Source organism: Nycticebus coucang, chromosome 7, assembly GCF_027406575.1.
Source record: "Nycticebus coucang isolate mNycCou1 chromosome 7, mNycCou1.pri, whole genome shotgun sequence".
Classification (NCBI taxonomy): Eukaryota; Metazoa; Chordata; class Mammalia; order Primates; family Lorisidae; genus Nycticebus; species Nycticebus coucang.
In genome coordinates this window covers 122731842-122759573 of record NC_069786.1, presented here as the reverse complement: position 1 = coordinate 122759573, position 27732 = coordinate 122731842, and the positions used below count along the sequence as shown (strand labels likewise).

The 27732-nt window shown below is 41.1% G+C and overlaps 1 protein-coding gene and 1 non-coding gene across 2 annotated transcripts in view; both read right to left on the bottom strand.

Annotated features, from left to right (window-relative positions):
* Window positions 1–27732, bottom strand: part of NYAP2 (neuronal tyrosine-phosphorylated phosphoinositide-3-kinase adaptor 2) — a 268701-nt gene that overhangs the window by 32213 nt on the left and 208756 nt on the right. Inside the window, exon 7 of the mRNA XM_053597668.1 lies at window positions 5981–6084. Within this exon, the coding sequence (XP_053453643.1) occupies window positions 5981–6084 (104 nt within the window). The remainder of the gene's footprint in view (window positions 1–5980; window positions 6085–27732) is intronic.
* On the bottom strand, window positions 19586–19692 carry LOC128590943 (U6 spliceosomal RNA). The gene has a single exon (XR_008381403.1). It is a non-coding gene; the product is annotated as a U6 spliceosomal RNA (small nuclear RNA).

Genomic DNA, 27732 nt, shown 5'->3' with positions numbered 1-27732 from the left:
CGACTGGCAGTTGTCCGTCCTTTCACAACCGCTATGCATCAGCAGTTCTATACAAGGCTGTGCTACTGGGACAGCTCAGTCTACTCCCTTGGTGCCCACCCTCTTTCGTCACACCACTGATTGGAACCAACTCTCCTATTTAGAATTTTCCGGCAAGCAAGAAAGTTGTATTTTTGGAAAAGGAAAAGCCCTAAGGGAAAGGAGAAACAACTCATATTGTTTCGGCAGGTAATGTTTGTCCTAGGACTTTACACACATGTCTTATCCTTAGTCCTCAGCAATGAAACAAGGCAGAAAAGACTGCCCCTGTTTTACAGACAAGGATAAGGACTCAGAGGCGTTGAGCAAGGTATCCAAGGTCTCACAGCTACTAACTAGTGGGGCCGAGATTCTAGTACGTCCTTCCTTCCTCCAAGTCTCAGGTTTGTATCCAGGTGAGTAGTGAAGTTCAAAGACTCTGACATTTAATAATGACGAAACTGTGGACAAGGTATGTGGCCTCCCTGTGGGGTCCTCACTTGCAGTGTGAGACACCCTCTGAGCACACAGCAAGAACAGAGATGACTGGAAATGATGGTCCTGGTGCAACTTTCCTCTAAGAACCCCGAACAGCGTCTGGTCCCTTCCGAACGTTACAGAATGCTGGAGCGTCTACCCCAGCTATGCTTTTACCTGTAGCCCTGGTGGGTTCAGTTGGCAACTCCAATCTCTGATGCTAAAGAAAGGGAGAGACAGACCCTGGAGAACAGCAGCATCAGACAGCAAACGCCCTCAGAGTCTATTTGCCTCTGTCCTTGTTGCTATTTGTCAACTGGCTCAAGATTCCATGGAAGACATCCTCTTGTTTGTAACACTCTCCCTCCCACTTCAAGTGGATAAACAGCAACGTAACTGAAGACAGAAATGGATTTCTTTGTTCTACTTAACAAAGGAATTACTGAGAAGTTGGTCATGAGACCCCTAGACTTTAACAGGTGACCCTCATATATTCCTTCATTTGAATCAAACAAAAGTTAACACGCATGCAACGACTAAAGACTATGCCAAAATTACTCAGCCTGTGCTGAAGTTGGTTCTAGAAAGCAATGAGTTACTGCCATTGAAATTCTTTGTATGAAAATGGAAATCAAGTAATTCCAACATTTCATTTCACATATGACTGGGTTCAGCAGGTATTTAGAAGGAATAACAAATTTTATTTTCTTCTTTAAATATGACATAAAGCTCATATAGTACTTAACAAAGAACTAAAGCCTAATATTTTCATAAACTAATCAAATAAGTCTGTAGAGACACGAGAGCACAGTAAGATAATGCTGTTTCTTTTGCACTTGCAATATTTTAATGCAACTATGTCATAATGCATGGCTATAAATCAGTGGTTCTCAGCCTTCCTAATGCCGTGGCCCTTTAATACAGTTCCTGTGAGTTGTAACCCACAGGTTGAGAATTGCTGTTATAAATATAGCAACTGACATTCTTACTCATAATACGAGTTTATTCCACTTTTCACAGTGCTAGATCCAATCTCTTTGGTAAATATCATTTCCATAACAAAATAATAATTTATTTGTGACATGATCTTTTTTAACGTAACACTTTATTTCAAAATTTAAAGTTAGTACAGATAAACATTTCTTCAATACGATGCTGAAATTGCATTGTGGACTTTGTGGGGGTTTCCAAGTCCCCCTATTGGGTTTTTCCATATTTGGAAACATATGTAAGGTTGAATTGTAAGCTGCAGGAAGCAAAATAACAAGAGCTATTTGTAAGATATGCTGCATCTTTGGTAGTAGGAGGCTGTGTATTAATGAAGTGAGCTCCGCTTCTGCTGGTTTGGTTCTGAGTGTTACGTTTCTACCTTTTTTCCCCTCTCCATCATATGGTACGTATTATAACCATAAGCATCAAATCAAGTCAGCTGTGTACAAATAGCATGTGGAACCCTTCCTCAGCTCAGGTTTGGTAGGAGAACATGGGATAGCACAGTCTCAAAACACAGACACATATTTGCTTAACCCTTGAGCAAGGGCTGGCAAAGAATGGACACTTGGTCACACTGGGCGGGAGGCACAAATTCCCAAGCACAGATTCCACAACGCCCCCCTTCCCAACACTGCTTTATCCCGCCTATCCCCAAACCTCAGCCCCTAGCTGGGAAGCCCTTGTCACCGTACCCATCTGATCAAACCTCCTGATACACAAGCCCCAGGTCTCTGTACACAAAACAAGATGTATCCATGGCAATGGTACCTTGAGATTCTAGAGAGAAAATAGTGTTGAAGTTTCTCTGCCCTTAGATTTTGTGTGTGCTTGGTTTTGTTCTTTGTTTTATGTTGTTTGTGTGTAGAAAGAATTTTTAGGTCAATAGCAAAACTTACAAGAAGATGCAGAGATTTCACATAGCTTTAGGTGTTTTGTTTTTTACTTGATTGCATGGAAGGCAAAACTGAATGAGGACACAGCCTTGCAGCCTTCAAGGTCACACTGTTCGGAAGTGGGGCTGGATGAAATCAGATTTCCTTTCTATATCCTCGTTTTACACCCTAGAATGTCACCCCACCCAGGCTGTCTTGGTTGGTACCCCTCACACTTGCCAGGCACCTATGCATGCTTTATTTGAAAACATCCTAAATATCTAGAAAGTGAAAAGAACACTCAACCCTTAGGGAGCACAGTAATGGTCGGGAAGCTTTTAGCAAAGCCTTACGAGGGCTGGTGAACAAGTCAAAACATCTTACTACTCTGGAACTTTTAAGGACTGAAGAAGTGGGAAAAAGCAGATTATGTGAGAACACATTTTTTCAAGGGTATATAGAGAAAAACATTCACAGAGAAAGATGATGAGTAAGTAAGCAGAAAACCACTGAGTGTCCCACACTGGGCTGGGCATGGGAGGAATGCCTCTGAAATGGACAGGGTCCTTGTTAAGAAGTCCACCTAAGTCCTTCATTTTAGCCCTCACACATACTGATCCCACATCCCTATCTTTGGATTGTTTATCTTTTTTCTTCCAGTATCTAGGAAACAATTTTGACATCTGAGCATGTCCAGAAATGACCTCTGGACCTGCATCAAGCTATGGACACCCTAACAGCTTTGAGAACTAACCACTTCCGTGCATCTCTACTGGAGTAATGCCAAGCACTTCCCTTAACTCCACCTGCAACACTCCTTAGGAAGCTCCAGCCATGACAGTAAGTGGCGAGTAGCAAACTGGGACCCAGAAAACTGAATAGAGGTAAGAGGTGAACAACAATCTGGAGAAAAGCAACGCCCCCTCCATCTGAGGGGGAGCGCCCCATAATGGGACTGAGTTGGCACAGCCTTCCTAAGGCCATTTTCCTCCATGAATACCATGGAAATTATTTGAGGGTTACTGAGTGCTTTAGTTTGTTTAAAATAGATGATATCGTTTTCTAATGATTTCCTAGGAAGAAATCTATTGATCTCCTATTAAGCATTGTGGGTTTTGATAACTACCAGGGACATTAGAGTTGGTAAAACTGTCTTAAAAAGTGATAAGTGACCAGGGTGCTGCTATAACCATGCTAGATGCTCCATGTCCTAGTTGGTAATGAATATTCCTTTTCAGATTAAACGGCTTCGAACGTCTTTCACCATCGCCTTGTGTCCCGTAACACTGGGCAGTATCACCCTAGTTGTAACATAAAAAAATGTCTCAGTCAAAACTATGATTGAGGGTACAGGAATTACATTTTTAAAAGCCTTAAAAATATTATGTATTAACCATAGCTAAATGCTAAATCATAGGAATCCAGAACAAGGTTCACTTGAGCCATTCTTACCCCTTTATCTCCAGAATACAGGGATAAGTGCTCTGACCGGTGATAAGCCACAGGAAAGGTTCAGAGGTCAGCCTTCTAATTTATAGCCCTGACAGTCACTTGCAATTTGGTTGTGTGTCAGAATTTCTGTCACTGGATTAGAAAATTAATAGGCTTTTTCGCGTTGCTGTATTTTTAAGAATGAAGAACATCCCATCAGGTGGGCAGAGAGCTGGTAATGTAAAGGCACCAAGGGTGTACCCTGTTTCTGTTCTGAAGTTTATCCCCCCAAATCTGCTCTCATTGATAGTTGAAGGGGCTTAGGATGACAAAGTTATAGAGGAAATTATGAACACGCAAAACAAAACAAAGAGCTCAAAACTCTGGGACACTGAGGCTGAGGTGCCAGCAAGGAGCACACACTTGAGCAAATGACAGCGTAACACAGCCCCTTGCCAGCCAGATGGCTACACGTCTTTGTAAACTTTAACTATCAACATATATGATATTTCTGAAGAGCTGCGGTGGCAGTTCATCATGGTCAGGTCGTGTTATCATTGATTTATTCCGCATCCCATTGTTTCTACCTCTTTTATTTATTTATTTATTTTGCAGGTTTTGGCCGGGATCGGGTTTGAACCCACCACCTCCGGCATATGGGGCCGGTGCCCTACTCCTTGAGCCGCAGGTGCCGCCCGTGTTTCTACCTCTTTTAAATCCAGGAAGTGTTTGAGCTGGCTGCATTCGGCGGCTAGAAGGCATTTAACCTTTTAAATTAAGACACGAGAAATTGCAAATGGCACTTGAGATGCCCTTGAGAGAAGCCCCTCGTTTTTTGTGTTTGTGGTTCTTTCAGACATGCATAAATCAAACCCTGTGCATATTTAATCCAGACTAAATTACCAAGATGCACAGTGTCTCTCGTTAGAAAAAAATGCAATTATTCTGCTTAATTATGTTTTTAAAATAGTCTGACATTTAAAATAATTGATGAATGTGTAATTCTCTAATCAGTAAGGGGCAGTTTCTTCGGAGGTGCCATCATCACTAGTTTTATAATTTACTATTTCAGAGGAGTTTCATGAATGAGAAGATTAAAGCTTCAAAGCAGAGAAAAACCATTCCAGGGTGACATCACCCTATTAAACACCCATAATACTTCACAGTAATAACAATAAAGCCTCTCAAATTAAGTCAATGTATTGAATTCCTATTGGGTAAGCTAAAGACAGGACATTCACGCGTAGTAATTTTTTTTTCCCATGCTAAATTCCCCATCCACAACCATGCACACCAAATGAACATCAGAGCAACATGTTATACTGTAAAGGATTAAGTGATATTCCAGTTTACGCCTTTATTTCTCATCTCTTTTCTCCAAGTGATAAGGGATCTCATTAACCATGCATGAACACGTACATTCTCTTTCTGAGAACATTTCTGATATAGTTGGTGTAAGAGAGAAAAGTCATTTATTTAAAGACTGTCTTAGTTATCTACAGTTTTTGTTAAATATCTAGATTATCTGGTCAGGTAATTTGTCTCTATATCCTAAGAAGAAAGAAAAACTAGCTGCCATACTCCATCCACATGAGTTGGTATATGAATACTTATAAGGACATCAATATTCACAGTGTCTTACAATCATGCTCCAAGCTAAACAAAAATAAAAGTAAAATGGCCACAAAGTACAGTATAATAAGATCAGAGATAAAAGATATGTACAAATTCATCGATAACATCTGTGCAAGTGTTGCGGACAAAACATTTAAAAAGAACTCTACATAAAACAAAGTAGATAAATTTATCAAATGTTGATAAATTTTGAGAGACAGTATAAAAGTACACAAAACATGACAGAGAGAAAGAATTTAAAAAAATACTCGCTAAGTGGATATGTACAGTACGAGTTTACTACATTCATATTACAGAACGATGGGAGCCAGAGACAAACATGATTTGGTAACAAACAGCAAAGAAAGTTTCACCACCAATCACGAGGAAGAAAGACATTCTTTTCTGGATGAAAACACAGACGGCCAGAACTCATCCCCTTTCCCACTTCTATACACATAGAAAAATAAAAGCAAATGCAAGAGTTGTCTACAGCGACAGGACAGACAGAGGTGGGAGCATTTGGCATGTGGCATCACAGGAAGTCAATCGCGATTGGCTAACGATGATGGTACCTGGCTCTGTGGCAGGTCACCGGCTTGCCTGAGAGGAGCGACCGATGCAGGAGGCACACCTGATGTCGATGCGGACCGGCCTAATTTGCAGCTTACTTTAGGTTCTGGAGACAAAGGGAGAAGCGATAGAATATTAGTGGAGGGACATCCGCCATGACGAGATGGCTTTCGGTGGTCTCCCTCGTTGTTTTGTAAAATGTTCTGGGAATACCTAAAATGCTTGGGATGTTTGCTAAAGACCGGGAGATGATTAAACACTTTTAAGCAATTCACTCTAAAAGGAGCTTTATCCAAGGATCAGCTCCTGGAGAACAAGGAACAAATCGTGGGAGTACAGGCCTTGGTCACCTGCACGTTTTACCCAACTGAGAGTTAGTTTCTACGGAGTGATTACTGGAGCAACACCACCTCCTTAGGGGAAAAAAGAAAGTCATTTGACTATTTTAGGTGCTCAATTTTCAGTGTTGGTCCATAAAACTTTCCCACCCTCCCCAAAATTTCTGCTTTGCTTCCTTCCATGAACATTATCATCCTGCTTCCAATGTTCTTTCCTTCAACTTATCTCAATTTGCTTTTGCTTCTACAGTTAGATCTTCTAAGATATTGCAATATTTTCGATATTTGCAATATTTCATAATATAATTTTTTTAAAACATAAAAGTGATTCTCCTATCTCCTCTCCTAGATGAGAAGTCCAAATTAGCTGCCTAGGCCACTGGTAGGATGTTTTAGAGATTATAATTTGGGAATTAAAAGAGTTCCTTTCATCTGAGAAGCATAGAATTAATGGGATGTAGAGAACGTGGATTTTTAAGATATATTTGAAGATATTCGATAAAAGACAGGAAAAAAACATAAAAAGAAAAAAAATGACATCTGTACTTTTATCTCAGACTTTTATGTCAGCTGTTAGTTTTTGAGTGCCCAGTACATTACAGCTTCTGGTAGGGGTTACATTTAAATGATCTTTAATCTAAGGACTTTCTTTTGGGCTACAGAGTTAGCTATCAGTGTCCCCAGTTTACAAATTAGAAACCCAAGGCTTAGAAAGGTTAATATTTTCATAGCAAATAAACAAGCACTTTATTTTATTTATTTACATATTTATGTATTTATTTATTGAGACAGAGTCTCACTTTATTGCCCTCGGTAGAGTGCCGTGGCATCACAGCTCACAGCAACCTACAACTCTGGGCTTAGACCTGCCACCCTCAGTATATGGGGCCGGCGCCCTACCCACTGAGCCACAGGCATCACCCAAACAAACACTTTTCAAAAAAGCCTTTCTTTATAAACTTGACTTATAAGTTAAACTCCTCAAACAACCAGCTTCAAATAGGAACATGAATTAGGTCCTAAGAAATAACATACTATTTCAGAGGACCCAGAATGTGCTCTATTCTGTTGAAAGAAGAGAAAACGTGTTGCCCACGTTCAGGAGCAGGGCTCTCTTTATGCCACTTCTATATAAACTGAACGTCAGAGAAAAACATGGTGTCTGCATTGCATGAACTTTCCACCATCAACTTCGACTTCTATCAGTTGCCCTCCACCAACCTTCTCCCCACCCCTGTCAGACACAAGATACGGATGTGCACAGAATGAGATAAGCCCGGGGCCACTCCACACAAATCTACAAACGCTCCATCACATATGCCTCTCCACTCTCACTTCTGCCCCAACTGTGAAACGATGCCAAACTCTCTGCTAAAATTACTGTCGTAAAGGGAGCGAATAACCTCTTTCTTGGCAAATAGAATAGTCTTTTCTCTGTGCTTCTGGTTTAGTAGAGAAAAAACAAAAGATGCTAAACAAGTCTTCTCTCGCTGTAAGACCTTAGATAGTTGTTTTTACTTAAGTTAGTTATTTTCAAATAAAATGAACGTATTCGTCCATTCACATTCAGTGCCTATGTATTGGAGGCCTTCTCTGGGCCAGGGACTTGCTGGAGAGTGGTGACCAAGATGCCACCCTTGCCCTAAGGGAGCCCACAGTCTATCCAGTAACACACTGAACAAATAACGATGCACTTGACCAGGTGACTGCAGGTGTGGAATGACAGGGTAGAAAAAGAGTATTTATTGGAGGAACAAACAGGCCTTCGCGGGATATTGCTATGTAGTTTCTGAAAGTCAAGGAGCTCATTGATTCTTTGTTCCTTCAACAAACACTTATCAAGGGCCTATGACTGCAGAGCACTGTGCTAGGTGCCACGGGTACATGGGTGAGGGAGGCATCGGTTATGCATATTCTAATGAATTTTAGGTTTTCTCAGGAGAAACAGATATGAAACCTGAAGTTACCTGCTGAAAACTGAGAAACCCTCTGCAAAGAGGACATACAAGGTGCCAGGGTATCATGCAGCAGGCTTGCCTCCTGTGTTCTAGGGAGCCAGGAAAGGCAATTCCCTAAAGGAGCTGCAGGGATGTGTACCTGCTGACAGGTTGAGTGGGAGGCAAGATCCAAACAGGGAGAATTCTGGACACACAGGTATATTTTCCAGCCTACCCAGAAATCGACAGTGTTTCCGAATGTAGTCCTTCCACTCACTTTATTGCTTCTAGGTTACAAGGAACTAGTAAGGAGTGGAATGTGCTAGTATCCAGGATAACGAAGAAGACTTGAACTAATGATAGACAAGAAGATGGGACAAAATTACATGCAGATTTCAGAGAAAAATACCTGGCATAAAACAAGAGCTTTTAATAAATGTTGGCTCTCACCTCCCTACCAGACACACGTCTGTGCATGGTGACCGTACTTCAATCCTCCCTTTGCATTTAATGGAATTGAGTATATTCTCTTTCTGGAAAATGTCTCTCCTTTTCACCTCTGACAGGGGGCTTCACCTCTCTCCCACTCTGTCGCTTTTGCTTTATCCTTTGTCTCTTCTCTCTCTACTTCCTCCCTTAGAGCACCAGGGCTCTCTTGGCCCCAGAGTCACACATCTTGCTCTGCTCTTCTCCCTGGGCCTGGGGTGGAGTTTGAGCCCAGCACTTCCTGGACATGAGGCTGCCTGCTTTGCCTCACGATGAAACCAAGTTATAGCTTTTTCTTCAGATCTTGGACACTCGGTTTCCAATTTTCATATTTATAGAAAAAAAAAACCTCCAATTTTCTAGAGGCTTAGGGCTTAAATCTTTAGTTCAAAGATTTTCCTCTCTCTATAAGGTTAGTCCTGTTGGCAATTTTCTTTTCTTTTTTCCCTGACAAAGACTGCCATATTTATCTCAATTCACATCTCAGAAACCTCCTTGCTGGTCCCCCTGCACCCCACCCACACACACTCAAATCTAACTTGGACACAATGCCAGACTGAATTCTCTAGATTACTTTTAGGCCACTCACCTTGTTCAAATATTTCAAATTATCCCATACAAAATGTCACGACAGATCTGAACTCGCTTGCCTCATTTTTAGCGGCCCTCCAGATCTGGGCCCGGTGGCTGCACATTTGTCCATTTGGGCAGCTGGTGGGGACCACGCGGGCAGCATTCAGTTCTTACGTACTTTTCTCTCAATGAAGAGACTCACATTGACCTACAGAAGTCACTACAACTTCTAAAAGCAAAGAGAGGTGACACAGAATGGAAGGCCTGGCTCCCTTACTTACTAAGGCTTTGATTCCCAATCCAGGGAACATGACCCTTGCAGGGTCCTTCAAACAAGACCTGGAGCCTGAAAACCTGCCCTTCATTTTGTGCAGCTGATTTGAATCTCGCCTGCCCATTACTGAAGTTACCAGGGAATTCTCTCTGAGGCTGTTTAAATATGAGTGTGTCATATGATGACATAGTCAAACCATCACTGTGACTTATAAATCAACCTCATTTCCCAGATAAAGTTGAATACCTTAAGGAATCGTCTTTTATTACATAAAATAACAAGTGAAACATCCATCAGAATCCCAGTCTTCAAGTTTTCACAACGAGCCAATGTTTCCATATATTAGATTACGAGGCTAGCACATTCAGTTACACAGAGTGAAAAAACTCAACATTTTTATTTCCTCAAAGAGGATGGGAGTCTTTATTTACTGTAGGGTTCTTTTCAAGTTTATGCTGAAGATACTATCTGATGGAAACAGATTATCTAACAAAATCAAAGGCCTTAGGCATAGCACCAAATACATCTAAAGATTAGTTTCTCTGCTGAGGCTTCCAGTAAGACCCTGACTTAATCAGCTTTTTTCAGATGTAGGCACTGCTATTTCTAAAGCACACCTCTCTCACTGGTGAGATTAAGCCCCACCAAAATCAAGCATACACCCAATTTCATTGTGACCTAGAAAAGGCCTTTCTTTAAGGCCATTGGATGCCAATCACGTCCAGGCTCATCAAGTCCCCATAGGCACTGCAATAGAACCAGTAACTGTCCATTGAACATGACAATTTAAACCACTGGCCAACCACCCTGTGAGCTAGCTCTGGAGGCAGGTCACCTCATGGTCAAATGCATGTTCAATCCCCCATGCCTCGTATGGGTTATGACTCCACCTTTGGGGACAGACTGAGATTATTACATACATTCATTAAGTACACACACACACAGGCAGATACACAGACACACACACACACACACACTCACTCCATAATGTTGCCACTTGATGGTGTCTTTTTAATGGTGAAAACATGTTTATCTCAGTTATGCTAGCTCCTCTTTCAGTTTCATAGGCTTTGTCCCTTAAATGCATTTGAAATTTAGAATGGTGTTTGCAGGACCAGATTGATGAAATAATCCTTATAGTGGTTTCATCTACTGAGGTTTGTTTGACCAAAAGAATTGTCTGAAATGTCCAGAAAAATCTTAGAAAAGATCCCAGTAATAACCAAGCCTTTGCAAGACTCTCTAAGCCTGTGACCAGACTGTCCTGCTCACTGACTTTAGAAACGCAGTCTTCTGAGACTTAATCAGTGAGGCTCAGGAGACATGACATGGGGAACGGTACATTTTCATCCTGAATATTAATGTAAAAATTACCAAGGCTGCAAAAACAGCAGCCCTTTGCCTGGAAGGAGATCTCAATACAGCTGTCCTCCCCCAAGAAAAATTAACTTTGGTAAGAGATGAATTATTAACTGCAAGACACCTGTTCTTCCTATAACCAAAGAAAAATCCTTTCCTTTGAAAATGGTCTTTCATTACCATGCTAGAAGCAAAAGTGGACATCATTTGTGCAATTTCAGTAAAGATCTGATGTAAAGAGAACAAAAAGAGTATCAAGAAACAGTGGATTCAGAAAGGGGAGGAAGGAGGGAGAAAAACTGAAGGAGGAAATGGAAGAAAGGAAGAAAAATAAGGAAGAAAAGAAGAAAGGGAGGGCGGGAGGGAGATAGGAAGGGAGAGGAGCAGAGACACACTCACTTTAAGTCTCTGGAATAAGCCATTGTCACATAAATCGTAAGATGCTTCCAAATCAGTAACTCATTGTTACCATAAAAATATTTTTATTAGGGCGGCACCTGTGGCTCAGTGAGTAGGGCGCCGGCCCCATATGCCGAGGGTGGCGGGTTCAAACCCAGCCCCGGCCACACTGCAACAAAAAAATAGCCGGGCGTTGTGGCGGGCGCCTGTAGTCCCAGCTGCTCGGGAGGCTGAGGCAAGAGAATCGCGTAAGCCCAAGAGTTAGAGGTTGCTGTGAGCCGTGTGACGCCACGGCACTCTACCCGAGGGCGGTACAGTGAGACTCTGTCTCTACAAAAAAAAAAAAAAAATGTATTAAGTAGGTACCCATTGGACTATGTTATTTGTTAGTTCTTTCTTTTTATTCTTAATGTAAAACATGTTATTAGTTTTTTACTTTTAAGTTAATAATTTCTCATCTTCCCCTAAGAATGAATTGAGTTACTATTGAGATTATATCCCTCAGTGTTGTTACAGGGAACTCCCCAAGGCATCTGTCCCCACTCTTACAGGTGTTGTGGTTCTATTCGCTTTCAGAGAGGAAAGAGAAATGACTAGTTTTAATCACTGAATCTGCACAGCCACGTGAGATAGATTAGCACCAAAAACTCAGTTTTCACCACAACTCAATTTTATCTGGCATCAAAAAAATAAATCTGTTCAACGCCAAGGAGACATGTCTTCTCCACATTTTTTTCAACACATAATATTTTTGCTGTATTAGCAAAGACATGTAATGATTCCCCTAAGTCAGTCATGCGGCTGAAAGTTTCTAATCAATGATTCAGGGACACAGGGTCGTCACAGTGTGGCCTTTTAAGAAACACACCAAAGTATGCGCATTGCAAATTCTAATTTCTAGAGAAGCCAAATTCTGAAATAACATGTAGGCTGTCTGAGATAAACTGGAACCTGATTAATAAGGGACACTTTTGCCAGGGCTCTGTTAAAATTTTTATTTGTTTCCGATATTTTGTTTTCACCCTTCTATCACATGTCATAGTAAACATATTAAGATGTCTTCATGTCCTACACTAAATGTAATTTTTTCTCATATAAAATTTGAATATATTTTTATAAGTGTTAGGATTATATAGTTATATATATAACTTATATAGTTATAAGTGCTAAGATTATTGGATTGTGAATAATCTAATTAAAGTCCATTTGTTATGATTTCTAGACTCAGAAGTTCTTATAGGATTAAAAAATCTAGTTTAGTGATTGTTTTCAAACGTAATGAAACTATTTTAATACTTAATTTATCAATTAATTAAGTTGAACTAATATCACAGTTTGCACCGATTTAATTAAATATTCTGCTGTTCATGTGGTGGTTTCTTTTGGAATTTTGGTGCTGCAATTAAAAAAAAATACTAAATATTTTTATAGATCCTGAGACGCTGATAGTCTTAGGAATTGTGGCTATGGTTCTGAAAAAATAAAACAAATATGGTAATTGCCATAACCATCTTGTGACCAGTGAGAAAGAGAAGAAAATCAGCAAGAATATCCTGGGAGTATATATTCTGTCTCTCTCCAGCTTTTCATAGAGTTTTTAATCCCTCAAGAGGCAGCTGACATTTTCAGAGCTGTGAGGGACAACCAGTATTCCGTAGCCATGGACTGAAGGCTTGGTATTACGGAGGAGAGAAGGTTAGGAAAAAGTATTGCTGCTGGACTAACTGCTAAGTCTTCTTGAGAATACTAGAATTCTGCTAAAGACCTGAAACCCAGAGAACGGTGAGGTGGCAATGTGGTGTGGTAGTTTATGATTCAGTATGCTCATTCCTTCTGGTGGTGATCCGAAGAGCCAGGATTTTCCTTGTCTCCTTTTTTTTTTTTTTTTTTTTTTTTTCTGAGACAGAGTCTCACTCTGTCGCCCTGGGAAGAATGCCATGGCATCATAGCTCAGAGCAACCTCAAATTCTTGGGCTTGCAAAATCTTCTTGCCTCAGCCTCCTGAGTAGTTGGGAATACAGGCGCCCACTACAATGCTCAGCTAGCTTTTTCTATTTTTAGTAGGGACAGGGTCTTGCTCTTGCTCAAGCTGGTCTTGAACTCCTGATGTCAAGGAACCACTCACTCCAGTCTCCCAGAGTGTTAGGATTACAGACTTGAGCCATGGTGCCCAGGCTCCTACCTTCTTATGCAGAGAGATTATAAGTCATTCCACTTACTACCTGGGATGTCCAAGATGCGGCAGCACACAGCTCATTTCTTACATGCAGTATAGCCTAAGAAAGCATTAGCATTCTTTTTTACTTGACAGCCTCTTTTATAGTAATATAGTAGGACCTCTGTAAGTTGACCACCAAAGACCTTGTAAGAAACTGGTCAACATATGGAGATGGTCAACATAAGAAACTGGGCCTACTATACTGATAAATATATGTGGTTCATGTCTGGTCTATGAAAATTAGGTCAACCTAAGGAGGTGGTCATTGTAGGGAGGTGGATAACCATGAAGGCTCTACTGTATATCATTTCTAAAACACCTTAGGGTCTTCATCAATGTAGCTGAATATGAAAATATGCTTTTATTTTTTAAAAACCTATATTTCACATTAGAAGTAAATTATAGTAAAAGCAACACATTTTATCTATGTAACAAGATAAACATGTGCCTTAATTATCTGTAAAATCATCACATAAGGAAAATCCATCAGCCACAAAATAAATTCAAAAAGACAAACGATTTGCGTGAGGATCAAATATACATTACCACAGAGACAGAAATTTCATTTTGTGTCCCAGCATCAAAAATACAATAAAGAAACAAATAAAAAAAAAACCTTTTGTCACCTGATACTACAAATGAGTGCATGACAAAAAAATATTTGACCTATTTAAAAGTGTTATATTTTGATTCTAAATAACAAAAATTTTGAAAAGGGAAGCACCAGGATTAAATTGTATCACCTACCTAGATGGTGTAAAAACCCTTTACTCCTAATAAGTGAAAAGCAAAACTAGACATAATACTGATGGCGTTTTCTCTTTATACTACTATTTCCTATCTGTTAAAAAGCAAACTTCTTGAGAAAAAGTGTGACCAGTTATTATAATTGAAAGTTTTTTTTTTTGAGACAGAATTTCACTATGTTGCCCTCGGTAGAACGCCATGGCGTCACCGCTCACGGCAACCTCTAACTCTTGGCTTAAGCCATTCTCTTGCCTCAGTCTTGTGAGTAGCTGGGACTATAGGTTCCAGCTAGGACACCCGGATATTGACAACTTGTATTAGCATGTTCTATTTCACTGGCCATGTTCCTATGCTTCTGTCTTTAATCAATGGACTATTCTAAACATAAACTAAGCAATACCTGGCTAGAAAAAGACTAAAGTAAGACTGTACGTGTTCAAATCCTCCCTGGTAAAGAACTTTTGATCTGATTGCCAGTAACAGATGTGCTTATTCACTTTACAGCAGAAGTTTTGGTGTCTCTATGACCCTTCGAGAGATGAAGCATAAGGTCAAAACTATTTTCATAAAAATACTAACATGTTATATGCTTTGGTGTGCTGCAAATCCACTGAAAGTCCAATGGATAAATCTGCTGTCACCTTGCCATGTCAAAACAGTAGCAGTGAACTACACTAGTGATTGTTTATCTTTCACTGACAAAAACAGATTTGGATATTTAGCAGACGTTTTCCTGAAAATGAATTAAGTGAGCGTATTGCTTCAAGGAAGACAACTGACAGTATTTCTTGACAATGATATATTTGAGCTTTCAAGCAAGATCTAAATTTTGAAAGACTTATCTCCATCATTGTGAGCTTCAGAACGTCCTTGTATTTAAAGGTTTTTCTTATGAGATTATTGGTGATATTAATGAATGGAACATACTGATTTTTATAACAAAATGTGTCAAAATATGGATGATCTGCATGACTTAGTGAACTGATATTTTCTAAATTCATAATGTTATAAATCATCATGAGTAAACGATTACATCTTTGAGTTCAAGAAAGGCCTCTGAATTTTAATGTAACAGAGCCTGATGAGTTTATTGATAAGTGGCTACCACTGCAACTAACATTTAAGCAACTACTCTCCCTTGAATTTTAGAAGGGTATTAAAGAAGAATATCCACAATTACATAAAAAGAGTTCCTTAAATATTTTTGCCTTTTCAATGACATATCTGTATGAGACAGTATTTCCTTCATATATTTAACAAAAGTAATATATTACAATAGACACAAGCCATTCTATGAGAGTTGCCCTCATAGTTTTGCTAGAGCTCTTGAAAAAGACGTGTATCTTTCCATGAGGTCAGCTAGGCCCTCAAAACTTCCTAGCTAAGGACCAGGGACAGTTTGCTTGACTTCCCTAAGCTGCAGTTTGTTCACAGGTAAAATGGGTGAAATAAAGGTACCTACTTCATAAGATTTAGAAGATCATAAATGTTAAGATTTTACTGTGGCAATCAGCATATAATAAGATCTTGAGAAATGTTAATTATTTTTATTATTTAAAAGTAAATCTGTTCTTTCAGCTCCTCTGCTAGTAATACAGCATGTCCCAAAAGTGGCCACTGAAATTGCCATACAGAGAGAAAACGGGAAACTGTAGGTGAACATACCTTTACCTACAAATTATTCATTACTCAATTTTATAAAATATTCTCTGTATGTTACCCACCTCTTTACAAAACTTTGTTATGAATATTTTGTAATTAAAAGTACATTAGGGTACAATTTCCCTTTTTTTTTCCCCCATGTTCGGCGACCTTAGGGATGACTTTTGGGACACCCTACAATAATGATTTACAGTTTTTGAACTCACATATTTCATGATGGTAACACAAACTCAAACACTGGCTGTACTTGTCATATTAAAATAATGAAATAACTATAAAAATACAGAATTCCCATTGCTATGGTTCGAATATGCTCCCTTCAAAAATCTTGTTGACACTTCATCTTCATTGTGGTAATATTAACAGGTGGGTGATTTTGGAAAGTGATAAACTCACGAGGGCTCTGCCTTATTAAAAAAAAAGCTAGAGTAAACTAGCTTAGGCCCTTTCTGCCCTTCTTTCCCTTCTGCCACGTGAGGACACAGCATTCATCCCCTTTGGATTTCAAACTGCGGCATCCTCAGGATGGTATGCACAGCTCAGCCTACACAACCAGCCTCATCTGTAGCCTTGACCCTGCTATGCTGCCCTACTTCCCCACAGATCCACGCCTTCTCCCACTGCAGGGCGTGGATCAGGCTACTCCACCCCAGCTAGAGTCTTGGTCCTTCCTTTCTTCCCTTTCCTCCTCTGCTAAATTCTCACCCCTTTTTAAAAATTTCAGATTAAGAATAATGTCTTCCACTTCCATCCAGGTTAATACGAAGGACGTAAAGTCTCCATTTTTTTTAAAGTCTGAATAGTATTCCATGGTGTACATATACCACAGCTTGTTAATCCAACAAGAGTGAACTAGCATGAATCGTATGTACTCAATTTTGATATGAGGACAATTAATGACAATTAAGGTCATGGGGGGGAGGAAAAGCAGAGAGAGGGAAGGAGGGAGAGGGGTGGGGCCTTGCTGTGTGCCACACTTACTGGGGGCAAGACATGATTGCAAGAGGGACTTTACCTAACAAATGCAATCAGTGTAACCTGGCTTATTGTACCCTCAATGAATCCCCAACAATAAAAAATAAATAAATAAAAATTTCAGATTAATATGAGGGTACAATGTCTCGGTTACGTTGTTTTCAATTCTAAGGTAAAGTTCAAGCTGAGGTTGAGCCCTTTCGTGGGGGGCTGGGGCGCTGAACACCCTCACACTGTGCACATTAGGTGAGATCCCACCAATCCTCCTCCCCCACTGCCTTCTCTCTCTCTCCCCTCCCCTCCTCCTTGGTAGATTATACTTGTGTTTTTTTTTTTTTTTCTTCCATGGGGGCATGTAGTTGTTCACATACTGGTCTCATACGAGTATTATATTGTAAATTCCACACCCTTTGAGAACAGGCCTAGGTCTCTTTCCCACTATCCTTCCCCTGAATAACATCATAACTCATCCCTGATAAGAACTCAAGTATTTATTAACCCAATTATTTTAAATCACATTCAAGGAATTATCTCAACTTTGAATATGAATTATATGTATATTTCATGTTCATAAAAAGATTTTTTTCCACTTCCTTCACCTTTCCCACGTTTCTAGGCAAAGAAAAAGCTAAAATACATTGGCCAAAATTCAATTGTGTATGTATATTTGGGGGGTTGCAGTTCCTGTATTGGACAGTAGATGGCAGTGAAAACATAATTTGCTAAGGATTCTGGTCTGCTCAGCTTCCAGAACGAGTGTCTGTAAACGTGTAGCATAAAGTCAGAAACAGTCTTTTATTTTGTAATATCTTTACTGGCTTTTCTCAGAAACAGGAAAGGCATTCTTTGTGAATACCATTGGTGCAGCTTATCCCCAGGGCTGTCCAGAGCAAACACCACCTTCTGTCAACCAGGCCCGACATCAGGGTATCCACCACCCAGACAAGGCACAGGGTGCAGCCACACACCCCCATATGAAAGATTCAGAACTCTGGTGCAAAGTCAAAGCTGGAGCCAGCACACTGTTACTGTGGCTCTGAGGCTGGGTTCAACCTTTACTGAGAAGCAAGCAGGCAAAGGCGCCTTCTCCTTCATCTGAATTGTTTGTATCTGGTTATTTTTCTCCAACAGACTCAAACAGACTAATTAAAAATTCATAATTTCTATAATGAGAATGAAATTACTATCAAGTTGTATTCTTTTTCTAGCTGTATTCAGGGTATCTACAGAGTACTCAATATCATGTTCTGTGGGTGTGCTTTAGTAGAAATCAAGTTTAAGGGAAATATATGTATGCATGAATATAATATAATATATATGTATATATACAAAAATATGCTAAAAGTAATTAGCTGACTTTGCAAATCTGATCGTATGAGACCTGAGCTTAAAACCCATAAGCAGCTTCCTGGCTTAATGTATGTACACAGATATCAGCTAACATCACCAAATGCTTTGACTCTAAGATGCTCCCATAATTTTAGCCAACTGCCTTACTAAAAAAATGAAATGGAAATGGGAATACAAATTGTTTACAGAGAACCCTACAAAATACTAAAAACCGAAGACCAGTGTCCTATTTTACTGACACATGGTACATAACACCCCCTTGCTATATAAAATCAATAAAAATCACAGGCAAGACTAAGCTTCGTGAAGGCGGGGGCAACTTTCTGTCACCCCATAGTGTGCAGTTCTCACAGGTGTACTACACGAGTAAAGGCCTGGATTAAACAAAGTGAAGCACGCATAATGTTGCTGATTTTTGCGAAACAACAACAAAACCACATATGTGATATGGTTGCTCAGGTTTTAAAGAATTAATTTTCAGATACACCAACGCAATCAGTTATAAACACCTCTCCATTAGTGATAGGAACAGAGAAATGTCATGGGTTAGACAGTGCAGAAATATTTCTCCTTTGGATTTATACAGCAGGTTATCTGGGGAGCATGTTTTTCTTCATATTCTGTTTCCCTCAGTTTAGGATGATCATAAATTGGCTGACTCTGCACACATGATCACAAAAGCCCTGAGTTTAACATCCGTAAATAGCTTTCTTTCATTTCAGATAAACCAGGGTCATAGACGTGGCTGCCTGGTCTCACACTTGTCAGCCTGCTCTGTGCCCCCCTTTTGGCTTCTCTGTTCTGTGGGTCCTCACAGGTCACAAGGTCATGGCACCCCCCTCATTCTCTTCCTCCATTGCTCCTTCTCCGAATTCACCTTGAGAATTCAGTCCCCAGGTCACTAGGATGCCATGGAACACTCTAAAGGAAGTGCCTGTCATCAGACTTTCATCCCAGACTGTAATTACAAATAACAAAAGACATTTGTTACTTTTGTCATTACTAGAGCAGTTGTCTCCCCCATTGGCACATGCCCAGTGTTTAGTAACTTTATGCTAAATTAAATGGATGAATAAATTAATTGCAAGAGAAATGAATGACGTTGGGAGCACAGAAGTAGAAGTAGGGAAACCCAACGAAATTAAATCATGGGGAGAGCTGTACAGGGATCAGAATCCTGAATTATGTTTCTTGATTTGAATCCACTACTTACCAATGAGTCTGGACAATTGACTTGATTTTTCTTGAGCCCCAGTTTTTTTGTGTTTTTTTTTTTTTTTTTTTTTTTTTTAAATATGGAACGCTTCACGAATTTGCCTGTCATCCTTGCGCAGGGGCCATGCTAATCTTCTCTGTATCGTTCCAATTTTAGTATATGTGCTGCCGAAGCGAGCACTTGAGCCCCAGTTTTGTGGCCAAATCAGATTCTGTTTTCTTGACTTGTGTATTTGTTTGTTGGCACACACACAGGATCTTATATGCAATCATATTTTATTATTTTTTCCCCCACAAATCAATTTGAATTTGCTAGAGGGATGGGAGGGGCTGGTTCTTTCTCGCCTTTTGGGTAAATCCGAGGCCCAATCCCAGGACTTTTCTTTTCACTTTGATAATTAAAAATCTTTTGTTTTCTTTAACTTACAAGAATATTTTACGGAAATAATAATACCCAGTTGCTACATACTTCAAAAAATTGAATATTATTTTCAGGCCATTTTTTCCCCAGGCCTAGTCTGGACACACTCCTGGCACACAGAGGCGGCGGCCTCTGTCTCTGCCTGTCCCCATCTTCTTCCACCTCTGCCTCCAACTTGATCCCCACGCTGTGTATCCTCACCGTGCAGAACCACGATGGAAAAGGAGAGATGACGGGATGGGACAGGTTCTTGACGGGCCTGAAGGAGGGAGCACGTCTCGCTTTTTGGCCATAGCAGGTGTCAGACAGAGAAGCTCCCTCTCCCTCGGCTGCTTTCAGGCATCCCTGGTCCCTGTGGACTCCACGACAAGCCCGCTGTCCCTCGCCTGGAGCCCTCAGGGCTGTGTGTTCTATGTCTTTCTTTGGTCGCTGAATATTATGTAGGGCACCTTGAGCCGCGTCCTGCAAGTCTTTCCTGCTCCAGGCATTCCCAGGATCTTGGTGCCTCCAGGGTTTCTCTCCATGGCTGAGTCAGGTCCATGGCAAACAGGCTTTACTCACACCTTCCACCCATCATCACTGGTCAGACTGTTACTTACTGTTCTGAAGTCACAGGCCACTCAACTAACCTCTTGTACTTTTTCTCCACTGTGTCCTCCAAACTCTTAGAAATGATACTAAGTTTTTCAAGTGGTCGCATTAAAGTCTCTCTCACTTGGCTTTCCCCTTCTTTCTCCTCCCTTGGGGGTAGAGACTCATTACACACATGCGCGCGCACACACACACAAATCTACCTACAATTCTGATACCTAGTCTCTACCGCTCAGCTTCTAATCACTTTCCTAGGCTAGAAAGGAGAGTTCAGGTAAAGACAACTGTATTCATTTTGATCATCTCCTTTGCTAGTTCTGCTTATCTGGTCCAGCTTTTTGCTCTGGAAGATGAGAACAATTCTCTTCCAGTATTTTGGAATTAGCCTTTTGCATTTTACATCCTGTTTATTTATGTTCAAACTCTGTAAAGACAAGCTCTATTTGAAATGGCTAATTCACTCCCAGTTGTCCTTTTATTGGTTGTTTCTCCAGTATCAGGAGGAATACAAATAAAACTATTTCTCTGGTGAACACAAATTCTAGCCAGCAGAAGTCACAGTTTTCCACAGAGAAATAAAAGCGGAGCTAATGGGGATAGAGCTCACAGCAGCTCCAATGACTCTCCAAATGAGAATTCTGTTACGTGTTTACTGCTAGAATTCAGAACGGGAGAGTTAAACTCTCAAGTGAGAACACAGTGAGCAGAACCACGGGCAGCAGGGTCTGGCAAATGTTCCCTGAGGAAGTCACCAAGCACCCAATTCCAACTGGGAAGGAGACAAATGAGGAGAATCGTCTTCTGGTGCACGAGCTGGCTGTACAGAATGGCAGCCTTGAGGGTCGTAGCCGCCAGAGCCCACAGCTGCCCGGGGCTGGAGTGGAGCCAGGCAGGAAGCCAGTCGACATCCCACCACGAGAGCAAGCCACAGCCATACCCAGATGCTTCCAGACTGGGCTGTCGTTCCTGCGGCACAATGCAAATGACAACACTGGATGGCCACAGGCCCTGACTGGGAAACGGGCTGGGTGAGCAGGACCCTCGAAAACCAAGATGCCGAGGGAAGAGGTGGGAGATGGATTTTCACCTTTTACTTTAACTTCTGTTTGTGCATAAGTATGGCCTCCTCTGTTTATGTTATCCTAATATTACTGTTTAGTAATAATAATAAAGCATTTTTATTTGAGAGGAAATAGCAACATACACACACCACGGTATCTGAATCAATTCTCTACTGTCAGGCCACTCTTGAACGAGGCGACTGAAGAGGACACTCGTTTAGTTCTGCTCAGGAGGCAGTGCTCACGCAGGGCCTAGAGCAGACGCGGAATAAACCTCAGCTAGAAAAAAGCGCTTGGCTGGTGGTTCTTCCAGCGCTGGCCAGGCTCGCGTGTGCCTTTGCAGTCAACTGTGGGTCCAGCAGGTGGTTCCGCGGTTCCACCCACGTGTCCTCACATGTCCGAGGGCTTTGCTCCGGGCGCGTCTCGGCCTCCAGTGGGCTAGTCCAGTTTGTTCACATGGTGGAGGCGAGACTGGGAAACAGCCCCGGCTGCTGTCACACCACTGGAGACTCAGGATGGACTGTCACTGTTCACTCAGGCCAACCTGACACAGGCCAACCCTGTCACTGTTCACTCAGGGCAACCTGACACAGGCCAACCCGGACTCAAGGGTGGGAAGTGGACCTGACCTCGGGATGAGGAAATCCGGATGTGCAGGGCCAAAGGCATGAACACAGAGAGACTAGAGTGAACGAGGCCTGCTGCAGCCACCACACCCCAAGGAGCCGGGCCACGTGAAGAAACGGCAGGAAGAAAAAAACACGCAGTTTAAAAATCACGGGACTAGGATATAGTGATATGTTTAATATTAATCAGGTTCTGAAAGTGAAAATTTTTCACCCACACGTCTCTGAGTGAGCTGCAGGGAATACTCTGTCCCGTTAATTTGCAGGATTCCTACTCAGGCTAGTATCACATTTAATATCACGAGCCACCAGAAGCCTGTTTGAATAACTTTCCCTGTAGCTGGAGAACAAATTATGTGACTGTGCTTGGTTTACTGATGACACCCAGCATGTCCCCCTCAAAGCATTGAGAAGCATCTGTTGTTTTGTTTTCTGCTTTCCCTGCTAAGCCATGCGTCCAGGTTCCGCCATATATTCCTGCCCCACCCCCTCAGCTCCTAGACTGTGTGGGGTCTAGAGCAGATGCTGAATAAACCTTAGCAAGAAAATAAACACAGGGAGTAAAGGACTGGATGACTCGGTGAAGGAATGGGCATTTATAGAAAGAGTCTGCATGTTTTTGGATACCAACATTCTCTTGTGTTTCACACGTCCTTGCCAACATGGTTTTGCGTCCCACTCGTTCCTGCCAAATGGAACAGAGCATCGGGAGAGATTAAGATCACTGTTGTCACCGTACAGCAAGGGAGTCTCAAGGCCTGTCCCTGACCCTTTCTCCAAATCCCATCTAGAAATATGGACTCAAGGAAATCTAAACATGTCCATCACACTGGCCTAAAATCTTTCTTGAAAAATTTACAAATAAACGCAACACAGGCTGTTGCAGTAACAGTATTCCCATAACCAGTTATACCATGTGTCACTAAAGAAAAATCTTAATATCATATTTGTGATGTGCTGATCTTTCCGAAGGGAACATCTCAGTCTTGGCCTTAGGAAAAAAAACACACACTCAAAGACCTTTCCAGTAAAATTGAATGGGAGTAGAATAAACTTCGGTCTACTAGTTTTTATAAAGCATCTTTATACAAGGTGTGTCTATGCATTTTATTTTTTTAATCCTTATGATGACCTACACGGTGAGATTTACTTTATCTTTTCTGCAAAGATAAAGTGGATCACAGCAATCTTGTTATTTCTTCAAGTTGCTGACACCCAAATATTAACTTATTAATATGGTTTACTTACATCTATTTATTACGGTTCACCAGGACTTACCATCCTAGGTACTGTTCTGCAGTTCCCAAGCCTGCCGCCAGTTTCTGCACAGCTCACCTGTTTTCACATCTCTGAACTTGTGTGATGAGACAGGTCCTGGCTGTGGAGGGCTAAGTCATGAATAACTTTGAACTACTGCTGTCGAGTTGATCGTCAGCAAAGTTAGCCAGTGGTTCTATTATCACATTAAGTACGGGAAATACGTTTTGGAAGTTTCAAAGGCAAAGTATCTTGCTTATAAATCTACTGCTAAAACTTTAGTCTTCAAAGACAATACTCTTAGATTTGATTGCAGTTCCACTCCTGAATCCTGGTTCTGTTGCAGTGATAGATTTCCTTTAGAGGTCTTCCCACTTGGGCTTTTGAATAATACCCTGAAATCTTTGTGATCTCCCCCATCTTAAAAATGCTAGTGACCAGAATATGAATTACAGCTGCAAGTGTCTTAGAAACCCTAGTTCGGGGTGTGTAGCATGTCAGGTTGGACGCAGTACTCTCACGGTCTCCTATAAAATAATCCCTGGTCTTCCTCGCTGCCCCACCCTCGCTACCGCCTACCTCCATTCTCCGTGCAGAGTCCTCTCATTTCAAAGACCAGCGTGAATGCCACTTCTTATAGAAAACTTCCTGTCATTACCTGAGACCTGTGACTCTCTCTGCTCTGCGGTAAATATATCTGCAAAAGTACCCGAAATTACAACGATGACTAGTATTTATTTAAAATTCCTTGTGTTACAGGCACCATGCCAAATGCACTGCATTTGTTAACTTATTTAACTCTCAAGTATCTATGAGTTAGGTTCTATTATCATTCATATTTTATGAATGAAGCTCAGAGAGATAAAAGGACATGCCCAATGTCATTACTAATAAAAAACAGAAACAGAATTTAAATCCCAATGTGCAACTTACCCAAACCTTAGTGCTCAACCACCACATTATACTTCATGCACACACCTGTAAAACGTATGGTACAGATGCGGTGTGCAAGAAATGGCATATTTCTTCGTTTTCCCGAAAACAAATCCACATCTTTTCACTTCTCTGAACTTGTGAGCACAGGACTCCTCTTGAATGTGAAGAGTTGAGTCCTTCATGTAATGGAAATGCTTCCCTCCAGTGAGTCACAAACAGTCCCAGAATAGATAATATGGTCCCCCAAGCCTTTAACTCACGCTGGTTATCACAGGGGAGTCTGTGGTCAAAGCACAGAGAAGCCCTTGAAGTACCTAATATTCCATATTTTAGAAGTTGGAACCACGATGCATAAAGTTCAGCCTCCCTGGTAGCCCTGTGCAAACTCTACCCTCCCCGTCTTTCCTCCCATTCAGAGATAGAACTACTTCCCAGGGTTCTGCAAAGGATTAGGATGCCGGTTGTCACCGTTCAGGGAATTCTGGACCTCTCCATTCCTCTTTTCGTGTTAAGATATTTCCCCTCCATTCCTGGCCGTTAGTGGCTTCATGCCTCTTCCACATCCCTGTTCCTACAGCTAGCACGGCCTTCTTAAGGAGCTGTGCCTTCTGGAAAATAAAATCTAGGAAGCCAAAAGTGTCAACAGGCGCCTGCTGCTTCCACCTAAACATGGCCTCTCTGTGCTGCAGGGTCAAGTCCACGCTTCTACCTAATGATCACCACTTGATTTTGCAAACCAGAAAATGCAAATTTGTGACCTTCAGGTCTTACCTAGCGAAAAGAAGTGAATCATTCAACTGAGTGTTTTCTGAACATTGAGCTACATTTAAAAATGGAAAGATTTCATAGGATAGCAATTATATCTGGAAACCTTGGGTGAGCAGTTCTTACGGTAGCATCAGCTGGCACTGGGTAGCTTCTGTCCCCTTGGGGTGCCCCTACGCTTTCCAGGTCACTTGCCTTCCCATCATTCCATCCTGAGATTCATCAGCCTGCAAGAGATTTTCCTTATAATGGAAATATTTCTTCATAGCCAGGCTTCTAACAGATGTAGGAATATAAGAACGTGGAACAAAGGGGCTTCACATTTCAAGTTAAAACTAGCTTTTCCTGTGGGGGAATGATGTACATTGCAGTGATGCACACACAAACCACGTCTGTTCTGAAGGAGGGCACCTCTCCTGCTTCACTTGCCAATGTCACCTGTTGGTCCTGCAGGCATCTCAATTACTGTATCATCTCAGACCTTTTCAGGAAAACAGAAACACAGAAGATGTAACAAATAGAAGGGGAGGTTTTTAAAAAGGTGATCGGTCCTTCCATTTACAGGGCTTTCATTCTCGTTTAGATTTCACACTATGAACTTTGCATGTCGGTGTGTTTTTATGCATGAGTGCTGGTACATGTGATACCGTTTTGCTTACAGGCCAACCCCTTCTGAGTTTACTTCCAAAAACTCTTCGGTCAGCCTGTCCTGGCAGGGCCAAGCCAGGTGAAGAAGCTTCTTCTCCTTCTTGGTCCCATCTGGAAAATTCTCTAACTTCCTATTCAATTAACAGTAATCATGATTTTTAAGAAGATCTGAAGTCATCCTGGTTAAAACACAACGTCTCCCATTAATCCTGCCATCAGTTTTCAAGCCTACACTGACTGTTTTTGTTTTCTGGATGATTTTAAATGTAAAAAACAATAAAAATTATAATTCGATAAAAATCTAAGTAACATATTCAATGGTTTTGTGCCGTAAAGAAGTATGGCAAGATGTTCGAGGGGCAGAGATCGTATTCTGCGTAGGTTACGGCACGCGTGTATGAGTGTGTGCGTGGCCCCCAGAAACCACAACAGAGCAGCTGAAACACTATCTGCTAATCGATTCAGTGATTGCGATCTGAGTTTTTGTTAATAACATGTTTCCTTATATAATTTCCCCCACTTTCTCCCATTATTTTCACAAGCATTTGGGTCCCAGTTCTTCACTGCCTTTAAGCATGGCCCTTGGGGGAATCTCTGATTTACTAAACAACAGTGACTTTATTATTATTTTTTTCTCATTTATTTATTTATTTATTTATTTTTGTTTATTTTTTTATTGTTAAATCATAGCTGTGTACCTTAGTGCCATCAAGGGGTACAATGTGCTGGTTTACAAGCAGTGGCAATGTTAATTAGAATTGAGATCTCCTGACACTTTTGTTTTACTTCAGCAATTCCTCCATTCCTCAAAAGAGCTGTTAAGAACAGCCATTTCAAGTGGCTAAACTACTTTCGGTAAAGCAACAGTCTGTGACTGGTAGAAGTTTGTATGTACGAGGCTCTGCGTGTGCTGGGGTGGAAGCCGAGCGAGACAGAGAGAGGGAGAGAGACTCAGAGTCAGAAACAGAGACAGAGAGAGACGGGGGGTCCCAGAGCCAGAAAGTTGACTGAGGGAGAGAGAAGTTCACAGGTAGAATCCTCTGTGCTCTCAGAGTTAGGTGTGGAGGTAAGTGTCTTTGTTATTTAGAAGGTGGGTGACAGACCACAGTTCCCCTGGTTCTGGTAGGGGGTTAGTGGTTCCGAGGCCCAGCCGCAGGGATGCAACAGTGAGGAACAGCAAAGAGAAGGAGAAACAGTTCAACCAAGTAGTGCACGGTTTGTTTACAATTAAAGAAGATGAGTGAACTTCAGGTGCCTACATTATATACTTTTGCTCATGCAACTCTGCCATTTTCTAGTTCAGAAGTGACATACTTTAGGTTCAATCTCTCGAGAAAAATAAAAGCTAACAACACAGCATCATTTTTCCCTTTCTCCTTTTTTATTCCTCAAAAGTAGTGCTAGAGCAGACCAAAGGGTGCAAGAGAAAGCAAAGCTCATTTGAGTTTAACTTTCACATAGGAAACTCCAACTTGACCTGATATTATAATTGTGACTGGACATCTGCCTCTGCTTTTTGCGTTTAATTTTAGTTTGGATAAATAATCTCAGTTTTAAAAATCTGACACTAATGTTTTCTCCTTCCATGTTTGTCTACTTCCTTCATGATCCAAGATAAAGGGTATGAAGGACTCAAAGTATTGGTGTCATTTCTTCTGGTCAGTAGACAATTTCCTGCTCTACAAACAGAGCTGAAGGGCTCCAGGAGAGCAGATTTTAGATGCTATAAATCAAAAGACATACTTTAAGATTTTGAAGCAGAAGAAAATGAAAGTACAGTAGAAATTCTGTTTATGCTTTAAATTTATTAAAAGATTCATGTCAAATTGTCAAATACACCATAAGATGTATGTTTATAAGTGTGTACGCAGCCGCTACATGTTCAGTGAAAGTTTAACTGTGGGTTGTCTAATTGC